The sequence below is a fragment of the Nymphaea colorata genome, chromosome 4 (assembly GCF_008831285.2).
Source record: "Nymphaea colorata isolate Beijing-Zhang1983 chromosome 4, ASM883128v2, whole genome shotgun sequence".
Classification (NCBI taxonomy): Eukaryota; Viridiplantae; Streptophyta; class Magnoliopsida; order Nymphaeales; family Nymphaeaceae; genus Nymphaea; species Nymphaea colorata.
This window is the reverse complement of record NC_045141.1, coordinates 6,711,446-6,732,442: the sequence shown is the minus strand read 5'-3', so window position 1 is coordinate 6,732,442 and position 20,997 is coordinate 6,711,446. Positions and strand designations below refer to the sequence as shown.

General features: G+C 38.1%; 1 protein-coding gene across 2 annotated transcripts in view; it reads right to left on the bottom strand.

Moving 5' to 3' along the window:
- The window catches only part of LOC116253577 (calcium-transporting ATPase 3, endoplasmic reticulum-type), a 116,845-nt gene that overhangs the window by 19,769 nt on the left and 76,079 nt on the right, over window positions 1–20,997 (bottom strand). For both annotated transcript variants that reach the window (XR_004172491.2, XM_031628476.2), the window contains exons 19-25: window positions 17,006–17,202; window positions 13,032–13,143; window positions 4,044–4,142; window positions 3,818–3,963; window positions 2,081–2,138; window positions 1,622–1,714; window positions 42–92 (exon numbers count right to left, since the gene is read on the bottom strand). Coding sequence is in view for 1 of the 2 variants with exons in the window: in XM_031628476.2 (XP_031484336.1) it covers window positions 42–92; window positions 1,622–1,714; window positions 2,081–2,138; window positions 3,818–3,963; window positions 4,044–4,142; window positions 13,032–13,143; window positions 17,006–17,202 (756 nt within the window). In the remaining variant the exon portion in view is untranslated. The remainder of the gene's footprint in view (window positions 1–41; window positions 93–1,621; window positions 1,715–2,080; window positions 2,139–3,817; window positions 3,964–4,043; window positions 4,143–13,031; window positions 13,144–17,005; window positions 17,203–20,997) is intronic.

The window sequence follows — 20,997 nt, the reverse complement described above, 5'->3', positions numbered from 1 at the left end:
CCAAAGGAAATATGCAGTTAATTATCTGGCCTAAAACTTACAGCAACAATAGAAGCAAAATTGTCATCAGCCAACACCATATCAGCAGCACTCTGGCATTCAAAAAATAATTGAATCCATTATATCAATGTGAAGATGATTCGACCTCACATTTATGAAAGAGTTCAAATCTAGCAGTTAAGCTGCAGTTAAATTTAGCTCTAATCTACAGAGATGAAAATGGATGTGTGAAAAATTCAATCAGCATAAGCAGCTTCTCTAAACTCCAAAAAAACTTCCAATCATTTTTTAGCATCTTAACCCTCCCAGAGGAGGTTCTATCAAATATGATTAAAAGTGGCTTCATGAACAACAACTTAGTCTTGACGAGTACATGTACTTATTTTGAAATTTGAGGTGTTCCAAAAATACCCAAAAGTAAGAAGGTTTTATGAATTCTACCCAAGTTGAGGAAGCTTAGAATTCTAGCCACTGGGACAAGTCTAATGGCTACTTCAGCCTGCTTTACTGTATGTAAGGATGGATTAGTCCCCCTTGTAAGTTATGCCTTCACTAAGCATATTGGTGATCAATAAAGACTTATTTTCTTATGTGCTTGTACCATTATGCTTTGTGAGCTATTTCAATTGCGCCCTTTGCGCAGCCTGTAAAGGAAACATGTGAGATATCATCAATTCACTTAAGTCACTTTTGACTTGTCCCTTGTGAAGATATGGTGGAGATTTTCATGAGTTTTCTCAGCTATGGTTTTGGGCATATTGGGTGCTCTCATATGTGGATTGGATTAAAGATTGTGTATAATAAGATGGCAGAAGATAATTAATCGCTTTATGCATTTGCATTTGCAAGTTTATTAGTACTTTTATTTGTATGTGAGTTGTTGGTAGTTGTACATGCATCTCTTTATTATTTAGAAGTTCTGTGGGTTAGTCCTGACTTGTCTAGTTGTCTTAGACTTGGCTGAGCCAGGTCAAAAGTTGGACTCACAGTATAAGAACTCTGAAGTTCTCACCCTGTATGGGGAATTTTTCAGGTGCCAGGGACTCGGGGAGTACATGGAGAGGGTTAGGCGACATACGTGGAGGCTTCATGACAATACCCAATATGTGTTCACTGGATTAGGATGATAAATTTTTCATCCCTTGAATTCATGAGAATCTGTTTACTTTGATCTATAATTTAAGAGGAGGCATAAACTTTAATTTCCTTATTTAAGTTAAGGTATGGTTCATTTAGTTGAGATAAGCCTAAGTTTTTTCTTTTTTTGGGCCTTGATGTTTTCTAGAAGTAAACATGCATAAAGCATGCAAGACTCATGACAATGTCAACAAACAAATAAATAAAAAAAAAGGAGTTTAAAGATCAATAGAATATTCCAAGGACCAAACAAAAATCATCTTAAATAAAATGATTCAAACTTGAAGATACATTTGGACTAGAAGGTAAACAACCTTCTCCCATCATGAAGTTTTGATGCTAGATTAAAGAAAGAAAATGAAAATCAGGCATAATAACCACTTCAAGTACCATAAATTATGTCAATCATAGCATATCGTAAAGAAAACTGAAGAAACTTCCTTAAATTTGAAAGAATAGTATACATAGTTGTGCAGCAGAGTACCTTTGCAACAGCAGTTCCTGATCCCATTGCAATTCCTATATCTGCCTTCTTCAGTGCTGGGGCATCATTGACACCATCACCAGTCATTGCTACCTACAGCACCGTAATTTCTCCAACATTTCATAAGAACTAAACTAGTTGATTTACAAGATGAAAATGTTCATGTGCCTCAAATCCTTTTTGTCTCAAATTCATGAACATGGAAAATTAACTGAACTGCTGCAGGTGATGAACTATGGCACAATATCTTACTGGAAAAATGCCAATGAGGAACAAAAGAGATGACAACCAAGATGTAAGGATGCACACTTCAAAGCTGTTAGAAAACAGTTTGACAAAAACATTTCGTTTATGAGAAAAGAATGTACTGCCATGTACAATAATCAATATACATGTAATACATAAATAACACGCTTGCAATTCCATAGTCAACAATTGCTTGTTAAGGTCAAAGCATACCACTTCATTTTGATGCTGCAGTGATTCAATAAGCATGCGTTTATGTGAGGGCTCAACCCTAAAATATGGAAAAAAACAAGAAAAAAAGGTAAACAAGTAAGCAAGTAAATTATAAACCAATTATAGGACAGAAATAGAATATTTACATAGTCGATGTTTAAAATAAAACACTTTCTTCCTCAAGATGTTCAGGAACCGAAAAAAGGTAAAGTATATGCATTAAGAGAGAGAGAGAGATATACATAATTAATTGCTTTGATCATTTCAATTGCCAGGCACAGGATAGCAGTTCCATGTAAAACAGTTTATTCAATAAACAGAATTTGATGTATTATTTTAATGAAAAGGATAAATAACATAAAATTACGGAATAGAAGCAATTCATTTAAGATTACTATAACATTTAACCATAGGTTAATGGAGTTGCCTTGTATGCCAGGAAGCAATACAATCTTCAGAGTCTATTTCTCCTTATCCTAGACAATGAAAGAGCAACCTCACACTCTTCATTTCCACATTTCAAGGCTAACTACCATTAACTAAAAAGTTGAAATACTTTCTTTCAAACCTAACAAGTTGTGTATATGACTATGCTGGCTTCAGGTTTCAGAACTTTCAGATTCTATGAACAGTTCCTCTCAAAATGTTGAACGGGTAATAAGGAAAAAAATTTCTCTCAGCTCCTGTAAAATACCTTCATAAAGGTAATGAACCAGACTAGGGGACAGAATAAGCGGGTGAAAAGCAAAGGTACTTATTTCATACAGGGGTGAGTTGGTGGCTTGAGCCTTGAGCAGGATACATGCTCAAAAGACATCTGAAAAGAGACCTATGGAAATTTTCCTTTAAGAAAGTTGGCATTATTGTTCTCACGTGAGATTGAACTCCTTTCAGAAATAAAATAATAATAAAGTGATCACGTGGATGAATTTTTGATCAAATATGTAAGTGATAAGTGAACCAGAAGTGTAAACAGTTACAGCCTGAAGACAAAGATTAAGAAAGAAAGAAATGGCTTTAGCTGACCCTTCAACGTTAGTATGCACAATGTTGGCAAACTCAGTCAGCCAATACTTGACTTGCCTGAGCTACAGCAAGGGCCCTCATATGATCAAGAATTGCAACTGAGTTCTGTGATTGATGCGAGTTAAGTCAAATCACATTATCTTTCCAGAGTTACATTATCATGATCAAAATCATTATATATATATATATATATATATATATATATATATATATATATATATAACACAGAGAGAAATTTCTATTATGCATTTTGTTATTATTCATGTGAGTTTTATAAATTTATGTACCATAATTATGCATTTATCATTTATTATTAGAAAATTAAACCAATTCGACTTGCCTAAGTCATTTAATTGACCCTGCTGAGTCACCAAGTTTGAATCTGGCTGACCCAATACCAATTCCAACAAAAGCTAACAACAGGCTGCACACAGGCACAAAAACATTTTTGCATGCATATGTGTGCATGCACACACACACATACATACAAAACTATTTCTTACAAGAGTAACGAGCCAGATTCTGCAAAATAAAACAGATTAATCAAAGTTACAATTTAAACTTATTATCATAACTCCAATAAGAATTGTAAGAAACAATAATACAATGGAACACCTATTTTAGCAGCACAACTATTTCTCAAGAACCGAGCAATGCCAAGGAGGAATCATGATGATATGCTTAGTGATTATTAACCCAGCTCTTAAGTACCTGGTGAAGAGCACCATACGTTGTAAAGCCAATGCTTTCTGCAAAGGGGGAAGATCCTCAAATTCGGAAGCAGTATAAGAATATCCAGCAAAATCAGGAAGATGATCAAAAGCCCCAATTCTGTGGCAGAGAGATTCTGCAGTAGACTTAAGATTTATATAATAAATCAGCAAGTTGTATTAGAAAAGGAGAACAAAAAAAAGACCCTCAATCATCCTGATCTCACCTTGTTATCGCCAGTAACAACTATCACACGTATCCCGGCAGACATGCATGTCAGAATAGCATTTCGTACTTCCTCCCGTGGAGGGTCAAGCATTCCAACCTTCAAGTCAAAAGACAAAGTTTAGTATTGCTGCTCAATAATTGTGAATTTCAATAGCATTATTCTTCTAAAGGTTATCCTTTATTAATACATTGAAACAGATCAACTTAAATAAGTTCATCAGTCAGTATTTCAGAAGCCAAAATTTTTAAGTACCAATTTCCATATCATAGTTCCCTTTTAATCAATCTAGATTGACCATTTTTCACAGACAGAAAGGGAAGATGAAGATCACAGACTGGTGCCTATAGTGGAGCTTTATATTCCAGTACATTGGATACCATGGACAAGGAAACTTTCCACAGAGTCTTGATCCTAGTCTAAGTTTTTCACAAACAAGAAAACAAATTACACAGTATGGATTTCTTAATAAATTTACCATATCAGATGTTTATCCATTTGCAATCAGATGTGCATGTCTTGGATCATTTCTTAAGTTCAAAACATGTTTCAAATTTTCAAATATGTTATCATACTTTGTAACTGTTAAAATACACAAGTTTTGTGTCTCCTTATTCTAGTCAAAGTCTGTTTTTGTCCTCTTTACTGTAATAAGTTATAACATTTTACTGTTTTAACCCTCATAAGTGAGTCATACGTGAGGGCAGTCATGTACCTTATCTTGTTTGCTGTAGCTTTATTTAGGGTTACGTCCTTTTCTTTTAATCACTAACTTGTTCTTTAGATTCCAATCTTTTTGGGGCTGCTGCTGCCATACTAGTCGGGTTGAAGCTAATACATATTTGTTTGGGAACTTGCACTTTTAGCTGGATTTCTGTTTTGGATTTGAAGTCCGAACATGGTGTCAGAGCCAGGTACGTGAAAACTGATTTGAATGTCATTTGTTGTGTCTTTTTTCTGAGGTGACTGTTCGTATTCCTTATTGGGAAACTGCCTATTTGAAAGCATAGCAGTACTATCAGTGGAAGACTTGTTTTTGGTTCGATTTTGAGTGGGGTTTTTCGTTGTCAAAACTGTATTTTCTTGCTGCCAACCTGGTTTGTAATTTAGCTGGGTACTTGGGTGTTGTGATTCTAGTCTTTGTCAGGGAGTTGTTTTGTTGCTCGGAAGCTGTGTTACACCTTAGTATTTGCTCATATTGCTGAAAGCTGTGTGCTACTACTCTGGATATTGTTAATTGCTGCTAGAAGACTGATTGATTGCAGCGTGCTTTAATATAGAAACTAGCTGCCTTGTGTCTGCTCTCTTGCTTGTCGTTCCGAAGCTATTAAGTTACAATCATCTTTTTTGGATACATCAGTCTGTTGTTTGGTTGTTAGCAGTCAACATGTATCATTGTTGGGACTGCTTTGATTTGCTGAATTATATAAGTATAGATAAAAATGATATTTTACAAGTGATAGCAATTGCATTTGATGGGTCAAACTATTCTTATTGGGCATAATATATGAAGACAAGGCCAAAGATGATGAAGACTTTGAGACAGCTTTTAGTGAATGGGATAAAATAACTCTAAAGTAAAGTCATGGTTACTTGGAGCAAAGGAACCTAATATTTCTTTAATTAAACTCAAATTTGAGAATGCAAGAGATAATTGGGAGCATCTTGGATTGATATATGTGCAGTCATAGGACAGAATTTGAAAGTAGAAGAACTGGGATCCTACATCGTCAAAGTCTATCCGCTTTGGTTCAACCAATGTCTAAGCTCATGGCTGAAGGTAAGTCACCTGTGTGCGTCATTTAGGCGCCCGCACCCATGTTGACGCGATGCGGGTGAGCGTGCGGGTTCAGTTTGGACGTGGCTTGGGTGCAGCACCAGGCGAGTCCCGTGCAGTCAGCCGCACAAGTATAAAAATGACTCATTTTCGACACGCACCCGACTCAAGTCAATGCCAAGTCTGCTTGGTCAGCGTGCACCGAGGACAATGTTGTTTGCATTTTTTTACTTAAAATTTAAATTTTATTTTCAAACTTCACATGTTTAAGGTTTAGCACTTTCACGCATGACAGTTCAGTAGCCGCCCACCTCATTCGACCTCCCTCCGACGTCCGAGCTCTCCTTCGATGATTTCTCCGACGAAAATTGGATTTTTCCAGTGACCCTCCCTCCTTCATCGCCTAGCGACGTCAGCTTTCGACGGTAGAAGAACTATATCGGCGACAGCGAAGCCCAACGATAAGCAGCAACCCACGACAGTGATTTGTGACCCGCGACGGTGATTTTACATATCTTTGATTCTTTTGTGTTTTTTTTTTGTTCCTTATGAATGTTTCATGCTTAACATCTTGTTTATTTCGTTTTTTTTCATGTGCTGGCTTCTTTCCTACTGATTTCCCCCAATTTGTGCACGTTGTTCTAAGTTTTTCACTTGTTTCATTGTTGTTATTTGTTTTTCGTTAAGATATTTTATCTTCTTTTGCTTCTTTACTACTTGGTTCAGCAGTTATAACTTATAATGTTCATCTATTTCAGTATTTTTGTTTGAGCCGTGGTGTTTTTGTTAAGTTATGCTGTCTGAGCCATTTTTTCTGTTGAGAATGCTGTTCTTAGTTATATATTTGTTGTTATTTAGTTTTCGTTGAAATTTTATATGTATGCATATATAGTATAATATTATCTATAGAGTATAGTATATGTATATAAATATGAATATAAATACAAATATATATATATATATATATGCACCCGCAGTGAATTTTTTTTTAGATTCGCCACTTCGCGCACCTGCAACCGCACCCCACACTCAGGTGACTTAGGGCTGAAGAGACCTCTTTAGGTTGTAAGAGTGCAGAAGAATCAGTTCTTGCTGTAACTAAAATTTATGGTGGAAAAGGAGACAATAAGAGATCTTTCAAAAGAAGAAAAGGTATGAACAATGTTCGATGCAATTAATGTAAAGAATTGGGTCTGGAAGAAGAAAAAGGAGCTTATGTTGCTCGTTCATCTGGAGAGGAAAAGTAGAATGATGAGAAGGGTGTAACAATGTCGCAACAAAAAGAAACCTCTTCTTCTAGGGATAAGAACCACCTGCCACGTGCCAACATTCTCGAGAGTATTCAACAATTTCTGGCTCATAGTGGTTAGCTACCTCCACTTCCTCTATATCTCCTTCGGGCTTCAGGTAAATGCTCTTGTAGGTATATCTTACATGAATTCTAACTGACTTCTTGATTCAGGCACCTCATGTCATATGACATCAAATGGGGACATTCTTATAGATTAGCACTCTTGTTTTAGTCTTGTTAGAATTGCAAATGGTTCTTCTATGTCTATAACCAAGTCTAGTTCGATTACTCCCAACTTTTTTCCTAGGAGTAAACTATATAATATATATTAATAATGTCTATTTTTTGAATTAGAAGACTTTAAGTTTCTAAGTGGTCATTTACAATATTTAATAGTGAGGAGTTCTCTTTAAATGTTTTTCTATTTTTGGTTGATGTTATTTGTAAGTCTCTACCTTTGCCCTAATCTCTTTATTATTGAGATTAGGGTTAGTTAATTAAATGATTTTTCTCTCTCTAAGATAGCCAGCTGTAACATGGTATCAGAACAGACGATATCCACCCTTCTCCGCCGGCGGTTGACATGACTTTCCGGCGACCTCTTCATCTCTTCTCTCTCTCATCTCTTCCCACCTCTTTTCTTCCTCTACCCTTCCTTTCTCTATTCTCTTTGTTGATCAGGAGATAGTGGAGCAGCGTGGGATGAGAACCTAATCACCCGTGAGAGGTATGTGTAGTTAGGTTCTCAACGTGGATGTGGTGGAGTGTGACCAACTGCATGGGAGTTGCATTGGCAAGTTCTAAGTCAGATCTGGGCTCGTGGAAGAGTGGCTGCACATGGACCACATTCTTGTCAGATTTTTTTTTTGGCTGACTATAGAAAAGTGGCTGCAAGTTGGGCATACTCTTATCAGATTGATTGTCTTTCTTATATGCGTATGTGGATTCTAGTAAGCAATGGTATGAAGCCTACCACGTGGGAGTTTGGTGGACTGATTTACTGAACAGCGAGTTGATTGATATTTTTTTTAAGTACTTTTATTGATGCTGAAAAATTCTGCGGACTAAATCCTCTCAAGTTGATTGTTGTACCTTGTACTCTTGATTTTATCAAAGCGTGACTAGATTAAGGTTATATTGTCCAGTCTCTCATTATGGCTGCTGAAGGCAAGACAGAGTTGTAGTATGAGCATAAGAACACGGGCAATCCTTTTTTTTATGGCTCTAATGTAAAGTTAGATGGATCTAATTATGAGATTTGGTCTCGTGTGTTTATGATGTCTGTGATTGGACATCAGAAGGAGCATGTTATAGAAGAAAATGAGTTTGTGGTGAACAGTGGAAAATATAGTACATGGAAGGAAGATAATAATATTGTCATGTCATGGATCATGAATAGTGTCCAACCACAGATCGCATCTACTATTGCATACTATACCTCTGCCATACAGATGTAGGATTTGTTGAAACAAACGTACTCTAATGACAAGCATGTGAGCAAAATCTTGCAGGTGAAAGAGGAGTTACTTAATTTGCGACAGGGTGATCAAAGTCGTGCTCAGTATTTCGATTTCATCAAGTCAGTCTATGAAAGACTGAAAGCTCTGCGTCCTCCATGTCCCACATGCCACAAGACTCATGGTGAACAGTCTATGGTGACAAAGTTTCTACAAAGGCTCTCTCCCAAATACGCAGTAGCAAAAGTGCAGATGTTGACTGGAGGAAAAATCCCTGACCTAGCTGGGTTTACAATAGACTCAGCCGTCTTGTTGTGACCCTTTATCAGCTTTCCACTGATGCTCATGCCTTTGTCTTGGTAGCTTCAAGAGGCCGTGGGGATAGTTTCTTTAGGGGAAAGGGCACAGGCTGAGGGTCAAGAAGAGGTCGTAGAAGATTTCAGTACACCTACTCTGAGAAAATAGAACATTTGGAAGGCAGATGTTGGGATAAGTATGGTCGTCCTTTCGTTACATCCCTAGGCAAAGGTGTTGCATCTAAGTAGGGCAAGAATTTATTACAGTCTCTTATTGGATTTGTCCAGGCGGCTTCATCAGTAGTAGAGGGGTATTCGTTTTCTTTCCATCCTGAGACTGTGACAGTGAATATCAACAAGTCAGAGTATGAGTAGTTCTTAACACACAGATCTATTCAACCATCAGTCTCCACAGTTATGATAGACGGTGCTATGTCTGCCAATACTACTCTACATGATACAGGTACTACTTGGGTAATTGATTCAGGGGCATCGAGACACTTTTGTAGTAGATCTTCATTGTTTACTTTGCTTCACACATTACCTCAGATTCGTCATGTGAAACTTGCATATAGCAGATGGTCTCCTATTATGTACATGTTAAGATTTCTCAGTCTATGACAATTCCTAATGTCTCGTATGCTCCTAAGTTTCCCACTAATCTTTTATCAGTCGAACAATTGACTAATAACTATTAATGTCATGTTACATTTGACTCTAGTGTATGTTAATTTCGAGACTTGCAAACTAGGAAGACCATTGCTAGAGGTTATAAGCAAGGGGGCATCTACATCCTGTCTGATTCTATGAGCATTGCAGTCTCCTCGACTTTTTCATTCTCCTCCTCCTTCCAGTGGCATCTCAGACTAGGTCATCGATCCACCTCCAAGCTCTGTCACCTACTTCCTCATCTATCAGTACCACACTTGTTCCAGTGTGAAGCCTGTCAACTTGGCAGTTGTAGACTATTTCATCTCCTTTATGTTGATGAGTGGGGTCCTAGCAGAGTTGGTAGTAGGTCAAGATTTTGTCATTTTCTTGTCATTGTTGATGATTATTCAGGAGTCACTTGGGTTTTCCTTTTGAAAGAAAGGTCTGAAGTCATACGTACTCTCAGAAACTTTATTATTGAAATAAAGGTCTAGTTTGGTATTCTTGTTAAAAGCATTTGCAATGATAACGCTCTTGAGTTTAAAGCATCTACGTTAATGAAATTTACTTTGATAATAGCATTTCCCCTCAGTTTACTTGTCCCCATACCTCCTAGCAAAATGGAGTAGCTGAGTGAAAACATCGCCAGCTTTTAAATGTGGTGCGTTAACTAATGCTTCATACTCACTTACCTACATATTTTTTGGGAGATGTCATCTTCACTACTTGTTACTTGACCAACTGTTTACCCTCATCCTCCATCGACAACTAGGTTCCCATTAAACTTGTGTACCCACAACGACTCTTGTTTCCGATCGCTCCCAAAATATTTGGTTGCACATGCCTTGTTCACATCCTTGGGCCTACACATGATAAATTGGCCACTCAAGCAACTAAGTGTATCTTTATTGGCTACTCCAGAAATCATAAAGGTTATAAATACTTGACTCAAAAGGAGTATAGCAGTGCGGATGTCATGTTCTTTGAGTCTCAGCCTTAGTATATTCTCTCTCCTACATCTACTGAGATGCCACGATCATCTGGCCCACTACCTATCCCTCCCATTCAATTGGAGTCATTCCCATGTGAGTCTCCTTCTAGTAAGTCTGTTTCTGGTGTCTCCAAGTTTCGTGATCCTTCGTTGATCTGCACACATCAACAAGACCCCTCTCACAATCATCCCCAACTTCTTCTCATAAGTTAAATACATCATAGGTGAGTATACCTAACTTACCTATTTCTCTTCACAAAGGCAAACAACAATGTACTTTGCATCTCATATCTCATTCAAGCTCTAAGTGCCCATGCAGTTCCTACTTGTCGCCAAAAGGCTTTATTAGATACCTAGTGGAGACAAGCTATGCAAGACGAGATGGATGCCTTAGTTCAGTGGGGGGCACCTAGGAACTTGTTAGTAATCCTCTTGATTGTGACAGTGTTGGCTCCAAGTGAGTATTCACCGTGAAATATCATTTTGATAGTTTTGTAAAAAGATACAAAGCTAGGCTGGTTGCTAAGGACTACATGCAGACCTATGGTGTTGATTTCTTTGAGACTTTTTATCTTGTTGCCAGGTTGGGAACTATCTGTCTTATCATCTCCATGGCTATTCACCATGACTTCTACATGTATCAGCTTGACGTCTAAAATGCATTTTTGTATGGTGATCTTGATGAGATTGTCTATATGTAACAGCCACAAGGGTTTCAACTTTCAACGACAGGAAAAGTGTGGAAAAGTGTCTGAAGAAGGCTATATATGGACTCAAGCAGAGTCCTCGTGCGTGGTTCCACAAGTTAAGTGGTCTCAAAGTGTTGTTGCGAGATCCCCTCTTGATCATTCTTTGTTTATCAAGAAGTTTAATTCCAAGAGTATGGTCATTATAGTAGTTTATGTTGATGATATTATCCTAACAGGTGACTCTGATCAAGAAATTTCTAATACAAAGTTGTTTCTCCAAAAACACTTTATTACGAAAGATCTTGTTCAGCTACAATATTTCTTAGGAATAGAGGTTGCTCGCAACAAGGAAGGTATAGTTCTATGCCAATGGAAATATGATCCTGATTTATTGTAAGGCACCGGGATGCTAGGAGCTAAACTGCCCACTCTACCTATGAATTCATGCATACATCTTCATGATGACCAATCAGAATTAGTGGATTCTCAATCATATAGATTCCTTATTGGGAAGCTCCTCTATGTTACCATGACCAAACCAAACATTAGCTTTGCAATGGAAAAGCTAAGTCAATTCATGGAAAGACCCAGGAAAGTTCATTGGGGTGTAGCATTTAATGGTGGACAAATATTGAAATTGTCTCCAGGTAAAGGACTTTTGTTCACAAAAGGCAAAGTCTTGGAAGTTGAAGCCTATAGTGATGCTGACTACGTTGGCTCAGTCGAAGACAAGAATTCTACCACAGAATTCTATGTATTTGTGGGAGCAACCTTATATCCAAGAGAAGCAAAAAGCAAGGTGTGGTGTAAAGATCTAGTGCAGAATCTGAGTACAGAGCTATGGCTCAAACTGCTGCTGTAATGACTTGAAGTAAATCCATACTATCTAGCCTAAGAGTGTTAATTTCTCTTCCCATGAGGATATATTATGACAATAGGGCAGCCACATACATTGCAAACAATCCAGTTTCCATGAGAGAACTAAACATATTGAAGTGGATTGTTATTACTTTCGGAACCTTGTTCAAGGAGGAACCATAGCCACCATTCATGTATCATATGAAGATCAAACTGCATGTCTTCACCAAAGCTCTTCCGATTTGTGATTTCTCTAGATGTTGTGACAAGCTGAGTATGATTAATATGTATGCTCCAGCTTCAGGGAGAGTGTTGAATTAGAAGACTGTAAATTTTTAGGTGGTCGTTTGTAATATTTAATAGTTCGGAGTTCTCTTTAAAGATCTTTCTATTTTTGGTCAAATAAACAAAATTTGTAGTTGAAGGGACGTAGAGTAAGTTAGCCAGCAATGACAAAAATGTGTGAAGGTATTAACCTCATTAGACCATACTCATGCTGAACACAAATAACAAGCAGGGTATAAATTGGATCTGCTTGGAGTGGCACCTTCTTTTTCAAATTTAATAAGATATTCCTTGTGTGTGTTTGTGTACTTGAATGCATCATACACCTCTAGCACTATTGGGATCTATCATCCAAAAACTCTGTTCTAGCTACTATATGTGTGTGCACAAACCCCTTCAGTATTCTTGTGACCTAATTTTTCAAAATCCTCCAAAAAAGCATTGTCCTCTACTCAATACCATAAATTACCCCAAATACCAGTTTGTAGCTATGGCTAATGGAAAAGAAATCTTGCTTCACAAATTACAACGTTAGCTGAAGAAAAAATAACCATTAAAGTAGATAAAAGATACGTTCCCATGGGAACAAACAGAGGATCAACAAAAAAGCATCTTTACATGTTGATTGAAGTTGTGATGATTACAAGCAAGATTAAAAGTAATTGTGGTTGTGATCTGCAGGCACTAACATACCAATCCAATGAACGTCAAATTTTCTTCATCTTCAAAAGACAAAGTATGCTGGCCTGGAGGCATCCTCTTTAAGGCAAGAGCCAAACATCTTAGAGACTCTTTGCCTGCAAAACTAATAAGAAACAACAAAGAATAATAACAATAAGGAACAAAAAAAATGACCGACAGAATCACAAAGTCATGAAGCTAAGGGAATACCTAAGAAATTTACCCTTATATGGAATTATATTCCCATTTTCCAATTCAGTAAGAAAAATAAATGAAAGGAAATTTTAAAAAATTGAAATGACTTAAAGGCAAACTACATTAAGACTGCTTCCAGAAACAAGATTCAATTATTATAAGCAATATGTAGGAATATTGCAGTTCAGGAATTAATCGCATCTTAATGCAGCATGTACTTTTTAACATAATAAAATCCTAAAGCTTTACAGCCTCCAATAAAGAAAGTTCTCTGCATGGTATTTAATATATATTCCAACTTGCTTCACTTTTCTGCTATAGTTAAACATTTACCAACATTAAGAGATATGAAATCTCTACTGCAACCACCGAAGGATACAAACTGTACACACATGAGATTTTTCTCTTTTTCTATACTCAAGATACACCTATTTCCTTACCATTTTATGGAAGGTATACAGATTCTTTTTTTGTTATAGTTAAATAAGCATAAATATAGATACAATTAAGAACCCAACGTTGGCATGACAATGTGTCCTCTGATATGAGGTTCTTAGAACCTGACATCTAACAGTATCCACTTCACAATGTCATGGATGTATGAGGACAAAAATTGCACTTTAGAGGCATTTTTCAGTGATTTTGATCATAGAGATGTCATTCCCAACTTTTAGATCCCAAAAATTCATATTCTGTCTGACACATAGAATATATCTTATCAGCATTTAAGGTTCAGTAGTCTGAATTTTGTTCTGCTTCTGAAAAATCTATACACCAAAGGTCCAAAAGGCTACATATGATATCTGGGTTTGGTTTTAGACCTATAAAATCCATCCATATGGTTAGATTTGTGAAAACAAATCTAGATGAAGGACACAATGTCAGATATCATGGAGTGTGTATGTGCATACAGCAAGATCCAAGGACTGAGAGTATGAGAGAGAGAGTGCAGGGGCAGTTGCTGTTTCACTGCCCTGCCAGTATATTTTTGAACTCTTGAGTTCCCACTTCCAACATCCCAGCAGAAGAAAGAAATTGTAAAACTTTTGAAACAGAAATAAAGAAAGTGACTCCCGTTTTTGGTTGCACTCTCTCTCTCTCTCTCTCTCTCTCTCTCTCTCTCTCTCTCTCTCTCTTTCACCCACATGAAGATGTCCCACCTCTCTCTCTCTCTCTCTCTTTCACCCACATGAACATGTCCCACCTCTTTCTCTCTCTCTCTCTCTCTCTCTCACCCACATGAACATGTCCCACCTCTCTCTCTCTCTCTCTCTCTCTCTCACCCACATGAACATGTCCCACCTCTCTCTCTCTCCCTCTCTCTCTCTCTCTTTGTAATACCCAGAAATCTTTGACTAGCTTTCTACAATTCCTAATATTCTAATAAGGGCAATCACAATAAAGTTCAATTCACTAAGCCAACAAGAATTTCATACAAATTAAAGCGCCTTTGTGAGAAATAAAACCATAAAGATGTGAGATGAAATTCTTGAGATATTTGAGTTGAGGTATACAGTTGAAATTATAGAGGCCGGTGGAAATTAATGTCCTTGGAAAAATCCTTCTATGAAGGGCCAGCCTCGTTACCAATTTAGCCCAACTCCAAAACCCAAAAACTATGTTCTTGTGTTAGGCTTCAAATAAGTATATTTTGCAAACAAGATTAGGAAACCCGTTTAGTGTAGTTCTTATTTTAATAAATGGGAGGTCGGCGCCCCTCACCTCTAAATACTTTTAGGAGAGGAGCGGACTCCACATGCTAGTTACAGGGGCTCATCAGAGAGAGAGAGAGAGAGAGAGAGAGAGAGAGAGAGAGAGAGAGATCCTCCATCTCCTTCTATGTATTCATCTTCCAGTATTGCTGCGTGCAGGAGGACGAGGAAATGGATTAAGACAAAGTAAAGAAAACAGGGCTTCCTTTTCAGACGAAGTTTAGGGTTTCATACCCTAGACAAATGAAGGAAATAAGAGCAGAGAACAGCACTATATGATAGATTTTCAGGGGTAGAAAACAAGTGTCAACTGGTAAAACAAGACACAAGCAACTTTGGAAGTAAGGTAAAAATAAATTTCTTCACTTGCAGAAGAAGATGATCTTTTTGGACATACAGTTTGGAATCACAAGACCTAGATCAAACACATGCTCTAATACCATGAAGGAGAATGCGCTAGAACTGACCAGCATGAAGTTGGGAACAAGAGAGAGAGTGACAGAATTGTCACAATTCCCAGTGTGGGACATGACCTTTTTTTCTTTTATATATTAACTTCTTAATACAATGGGAGGACAATATAGCCCCAGAAATACAGAACATTACACAAAAACCTATCATGCAAGCATTTGAACATGTACAGGAAAATAGAAGCAGAGACAGATTCAGATTAGCTACATAGACTCGAATCGAACAAATGAATTTAAGTCCACCGTATAATAGTTGTAACAGTATCTATGACAAGGTGCCAAGCAAAAAAAGATATGACAATGACCCAGAAAAAGCCACAATTCTAACTTAGACCTGACATTTTTAAAAAGTTGGACTCAAAAATTTAGAGCAATTGAAAAAACTCAAAGAACTAAATTGGAAGCTTATGTACATTAACGTTCTACAATATTAAATAAAGCCTAAGCGCTGGGGCAGGTATAACCAATGTCACAGCTATGAAATACAGGTGATATTTTCAAAACATTGTGATAATGACGTCAAAAAAAATTACACAAAGTGAAAATAACACCAATAAAAGTTATACAGGCAAACGGAAGTTATTGCTGTAATTTGGAATATCACAAAACAAAAATATAATGATATGTTCATAATATTTCAAATTTTTATTTTAAGTATTCTCAAATATATTTGAAACTATTAACATTTTTATCAATGTTTTTGTATCAAAATTAGTGGACACCTCGCGATTTCATAATTTTTTTCTATTATTTAGTTTTATTTTTACTTTTCCCGAAATTTCAATATTTTTCTGTGCAAAGCAAACTTCCTGATTACCACCCAATAAAAACCTCATCTGTAAAAACCGAAAAACAATATTTGTGAGTCTGACTATTTGATCTAAACACCAACTTTGACAGTATTGGGTTCCATCATGTAACAGGATCCTTAAAGAATGATATGTATAATTGATGATGCACACAGCAGCCTGGATCGAGCAGTATCAGCCCAAAAAAAATTAAATAAAATTCAAAAATAATTTTGTAATATTATATTATTAGTACATCAACCAATACCGCGTGATTTGGCCAAGGAACCTTAGAAGTTAGAAAGGTTGATGTTCACAAGCAATCAGGCCCTTGGCATATCATTTTGCATATGGTGTGTATCAGCTGACACTGGTCGATACACATCAATACTGAAAACATTGGTAAGCACAATTTTGAGTTAGTTGGTCCTGGGATATTATTCCAACAAAGAAGTACCAAGCAGCTGAAATAAGAAACATGAAGGACAACATGAACTGATGGACCAAACAAGACAGCATAACAGTAATGAATTTTAGATCATCTAAATTGGGATGCAGAGCCCCATTACTGAAAAGTAAGAAGCATCCCTAGTTTTACTGCTTTAGATATAGACCAAAAAGATAAACTGCTAGCTCAAACTATTTTTGAACATTCAAATAGTATTTGCTACGATATGCCACAGAAGCTATTAGATTTAGGAGAAAAACATAGAAATGACAAATATTGAAATAAAGGCATATATACATGTAATCATAAAAAACCTGATTATTTAATAACCAAACAACTGAAACAGTGTTCAACAAAAAGCAATTCCCCCAACCTCTGGAACCTCGCCTCCAACTCTGCTCTTATATCTGCAGTAAGGGGTACAGAAGAGCCATCACTGTTGCATAGTATATTTGTGCATCGAGCTATTATGCTCTCCGGAGCACCCTTTGAAAACATAACCTCCTGCTGCTTTCGGGTACAAAGAACACTCATCATTTTGCGATCACGAGAAAACTCCAAAACGGAAACCTGGACAAGGAACAAAAAACTACATCAAAACATGTAAACATAATATTTGTAATTACAATCATCATGCAACTGTAAAGTGGAAAACTTTTTATCTTATACTGAAGCAGAAAGATATAAGAACAAAAAGACAAAACATGGAATGAAGCAAGCTTAACAAAAAGCAGGGCTTAGTAGGGCAGAGTATCAACGAATACAATCAAATTCATAATAAAAAACAAATGGTATTTCTAGAGGGCATTATGTCCAGGTTCATACAAAATCTAATGTGGAAAAACAAATTTATAAAACTCCAAGAAGATGGTACATTTTATATTCGCAAGATTCGTCAAACAACACCAATGAATTCAAGATACAGCTTTTCCTCTGTGTAAGTACCCAGTCATATGGGAAGATATTCCAGCTACAACTTTATGAATCTGAGAAAGCCACAATGGATAGCCAAGTCAAGGTTCAAAATCTTGGAGTATGCCCAGCCAATGGATGAAATACTAGCAAAACAATGTCAAGTGGAGATAAAAAAGCCAGTGGGGCAGTGATTTTGAAGTTGTCCTAAAGGAGAAGTAACGGTAACAAAACAATTGTGTCCTTTCTTATTCTTCCTCCATTTTTCCCCCTTCCATTTCTCTTCTTCTCCTTCTTTGTCCAATGTATATGTGTTGTGTGTATGTGAGTATGTGAGTTTGTGTAACGCTCGTTCTTTTTTTTTAAGTCAGGTTGGGCTGGAGCGGGTCCAGACCTGGACCCGAACTCCAGGCGTGAAAAGGAGCCCGATGCTAGCTCTCTCCTCCTCTCCGTCTCTTCTTCCTTGCCTTCCGCAGAACCTCCCTCTTCTTCGTTCTCTCATCTCTCACCGATTCTTGCGACAAAGAAGCAGGCAGCGGAAGAAGGGCAGCAATGACAAAGGTGGAGGACGGCGGCGGCGGCGCTCGGGTAAGCCCTCTCGAACCCTCTTCCTCCTTCGTTGCATTCTCGACCCTCTGCCCACACCCTTTCCCTCTCGCACGGCCTCCCTCCTACGCAACCTTCCCTCTCTCATGCTATCTCCCTCTTCCACGACTCTCACGCTTTCTCACCCTCTCTGTCTGTCTCTCCTCTCTATCTGAACCCTCTTTACCCACGTTCTCTCTCTCCCTTGCCACGCTTCCCCTCCCCCGCTCGTACGGTCTCACTCCCTCACCCATGCTCTTTCTCTGCTCTGGCTCTCTCCCTCACCCGAACCCTTGGTTTCTCCTCTCTCACTGTCTTCCTCATGTGTGCAGCCTCACTCCCATCTTATCGTGCCCTTATTCACTCGTTTTCAGCCTCCCACACAACTACCGTGGGTCTCTTCTAACGACAGACCCCACTCTTAAACCTCCTTTTCGTTGATTTTGACTTTTTGATGGCTTTTGGATTGGATTGCAGTTTGGGGATGCGTTCTTCCCCTCTTAGCAGCGAGTAGACGGCATTGGTGGTGGCGGCATTGTATGATTTTTGCCACTAGGGGACCAATCGAGGATTTGAGGTGGCGGCCGGGAACATTGCAGCAGATTGGACACTAAATTTGGGTGTGCGAGGCCTAATCGAGCCTAGATTGTTGAATATTTTATGTTGGAGCGTGTATAATTATTGATAGAACATGCTAGATTTAAGATTTGATGAATTAGAATGCATGTTAACGACGTTACTATTTTGGGGAAGGTCTAGGACTAAGTTGGAGGGACGATGATCCATTTCTACAATGATCTTATAAGCATAATGGGTTGATTTTCGAAGCAATTAAGGAGCATGTTAGAGATTTGACATTTGTGGAGAAGGTGTAGGACCATCGTTGTGAACTCGTGGTGCATGCCATTGTCGACGTGCGTAGTACATGTAGGTTGGGAAGAAGTGTGTATGTTGGGAAGACGCTTCAATTAAGGAAAACAAGTGACAAATGTGTTAGTGATAGATTGAACGAAGCTTTGAGTTTAGATGTTTGGTCACAACCTCAAAAAGTTGGAAAGAGACCTATTGGAGGGTTTTGTCGGTCGACACTACCCATCGACACCCTCTTGAGGTGATGACATGCCTCAATGCTTATGTTTCATATTTATATATATGGTAAAGCGAAGCGAGTGTAGAACTTACCATCTGATTGTGTTTGCAGGTACACCGGGCACGTCCAGTAGACCTTGAGTGACTAGATTTGAAGCTTGGGGCATTTTGGATATCTTGGCGACGTGCGACAGGTATGGTGGCATTCCAGGCAGATCCCGGCCTGGGGCCAACTTGAATGTGTTTTGAGGATCGTTGGATCCTATGACTGTGATGTGATTGAATGATTGTAATGTGATTGAATGATTGTATGCATGAGAATTGAATGTTTATGTGATAAGTTTTGTTTTGAAAATTACTACGCAATTGCATGTGCATGCTAGAATTGATAACTGCTTAAGACAGATGAGGTGGGGTATCGAGTCGAGTGTCTCATCGACCCCAACTGTGCATTAGAAAGCATCTTAGAATGATAACTGCATAGGATACGAGCCAATCACGGATCGAGACTACTCTCTATGGTTTGCCTAAGTTTTGAAAAATATGATTGATGTGATAAGTGATGTTAATGTTGTAATGTTTCGTATGCATTGTTTTGGGCATGATACAAATGAATGGAATTGAACGGTAGTTGTACTCGTATTGCTATGACGGCTAGCTAAGAATGTTAATTATATGTGTAGCCCTCGTGTGGATGTATTTGGAGGTATGGGTGCACTCGTGGAGTGAACCAACGTCATGAGCTAGCTGGTCATTTTGTGAAAGTGTTTTCATAATGTTAAGTAAGAAAGAATAAGAGATGAGAGGCCAGTGGGTTGTGGCAATGTGTTTGGGAGACGTTCCGCTTTCGCCACTGGTCTCGCTTGTTCGGAGCGCAGGCGGTGCAAGGGCCCAGGGTACTGTTGTGTGTTGTGCTTGGAGCGTTGGGCTCCCGGCTTCCCAACCTAGGTGTCCTAGGGAAGGCTGAGTATCTTTCCTTAGAATTCACACATCCATGGATGAGTGCTCTACCGCTGCAGCGTGGATGGATCCATATCGATTCGGCCCACCACGGGGGTTGTCTCTCGGCTGTAGGCCGCCCGCGGTGTGCACGTGCATGTGTTTTGCACCCACAGGAACTGTCAATTCACTAAAGTTAATGGAAATGATAAGAATGAAAATGAAGTGAATGAGAATGATATGTTATGCATAGTTGCATGTATTTGTGATTATTTCATATTTGAGCCCTTACCTTAGAGGTTTAGAGATTTTTCTGGCTTGTTACCATTCTGCGAAGACTAAACCTTCAGTTGTTTTTCTTTTTCAGGTTTTGGTGGACCTGGGACAACAGGTTGATCAAAGGCTTCACTCACATCCTACTGGGGAGGTTTTGGGTCAATTGTAGTGTCGGTGCGTCTTGTTTTGGTTTTATCGATGCCTTGTTTTTGTTATGCATCAATCCTATGATTTGGGGCATTTTTGTCATATGTACAGATGAACTGAAACTTTTATATAATGAAAAGTTTGCCCCATTGTTTTGAATTGTTTGGCTCATCTCATTTTGAATTGTTGTGTCGTCGCACCTCAATCTTTTATGTTAAGAAAAAAATTTCTTTTTGATGGTCCAAAAGGGTTGGGGTGTGACAGTTTGTTTCTCTTGATGTTGTGAATTTGAGCATACGTGCTCGAGTTTCTTTCACAACATAATGATGTGGCAGGTTGACACAATAATTTTAATGCAAGACTTTGGGTCTCTGAACCATAAGTTTCCCACCAGTTTAGAGGATCTTCATCCTCCCT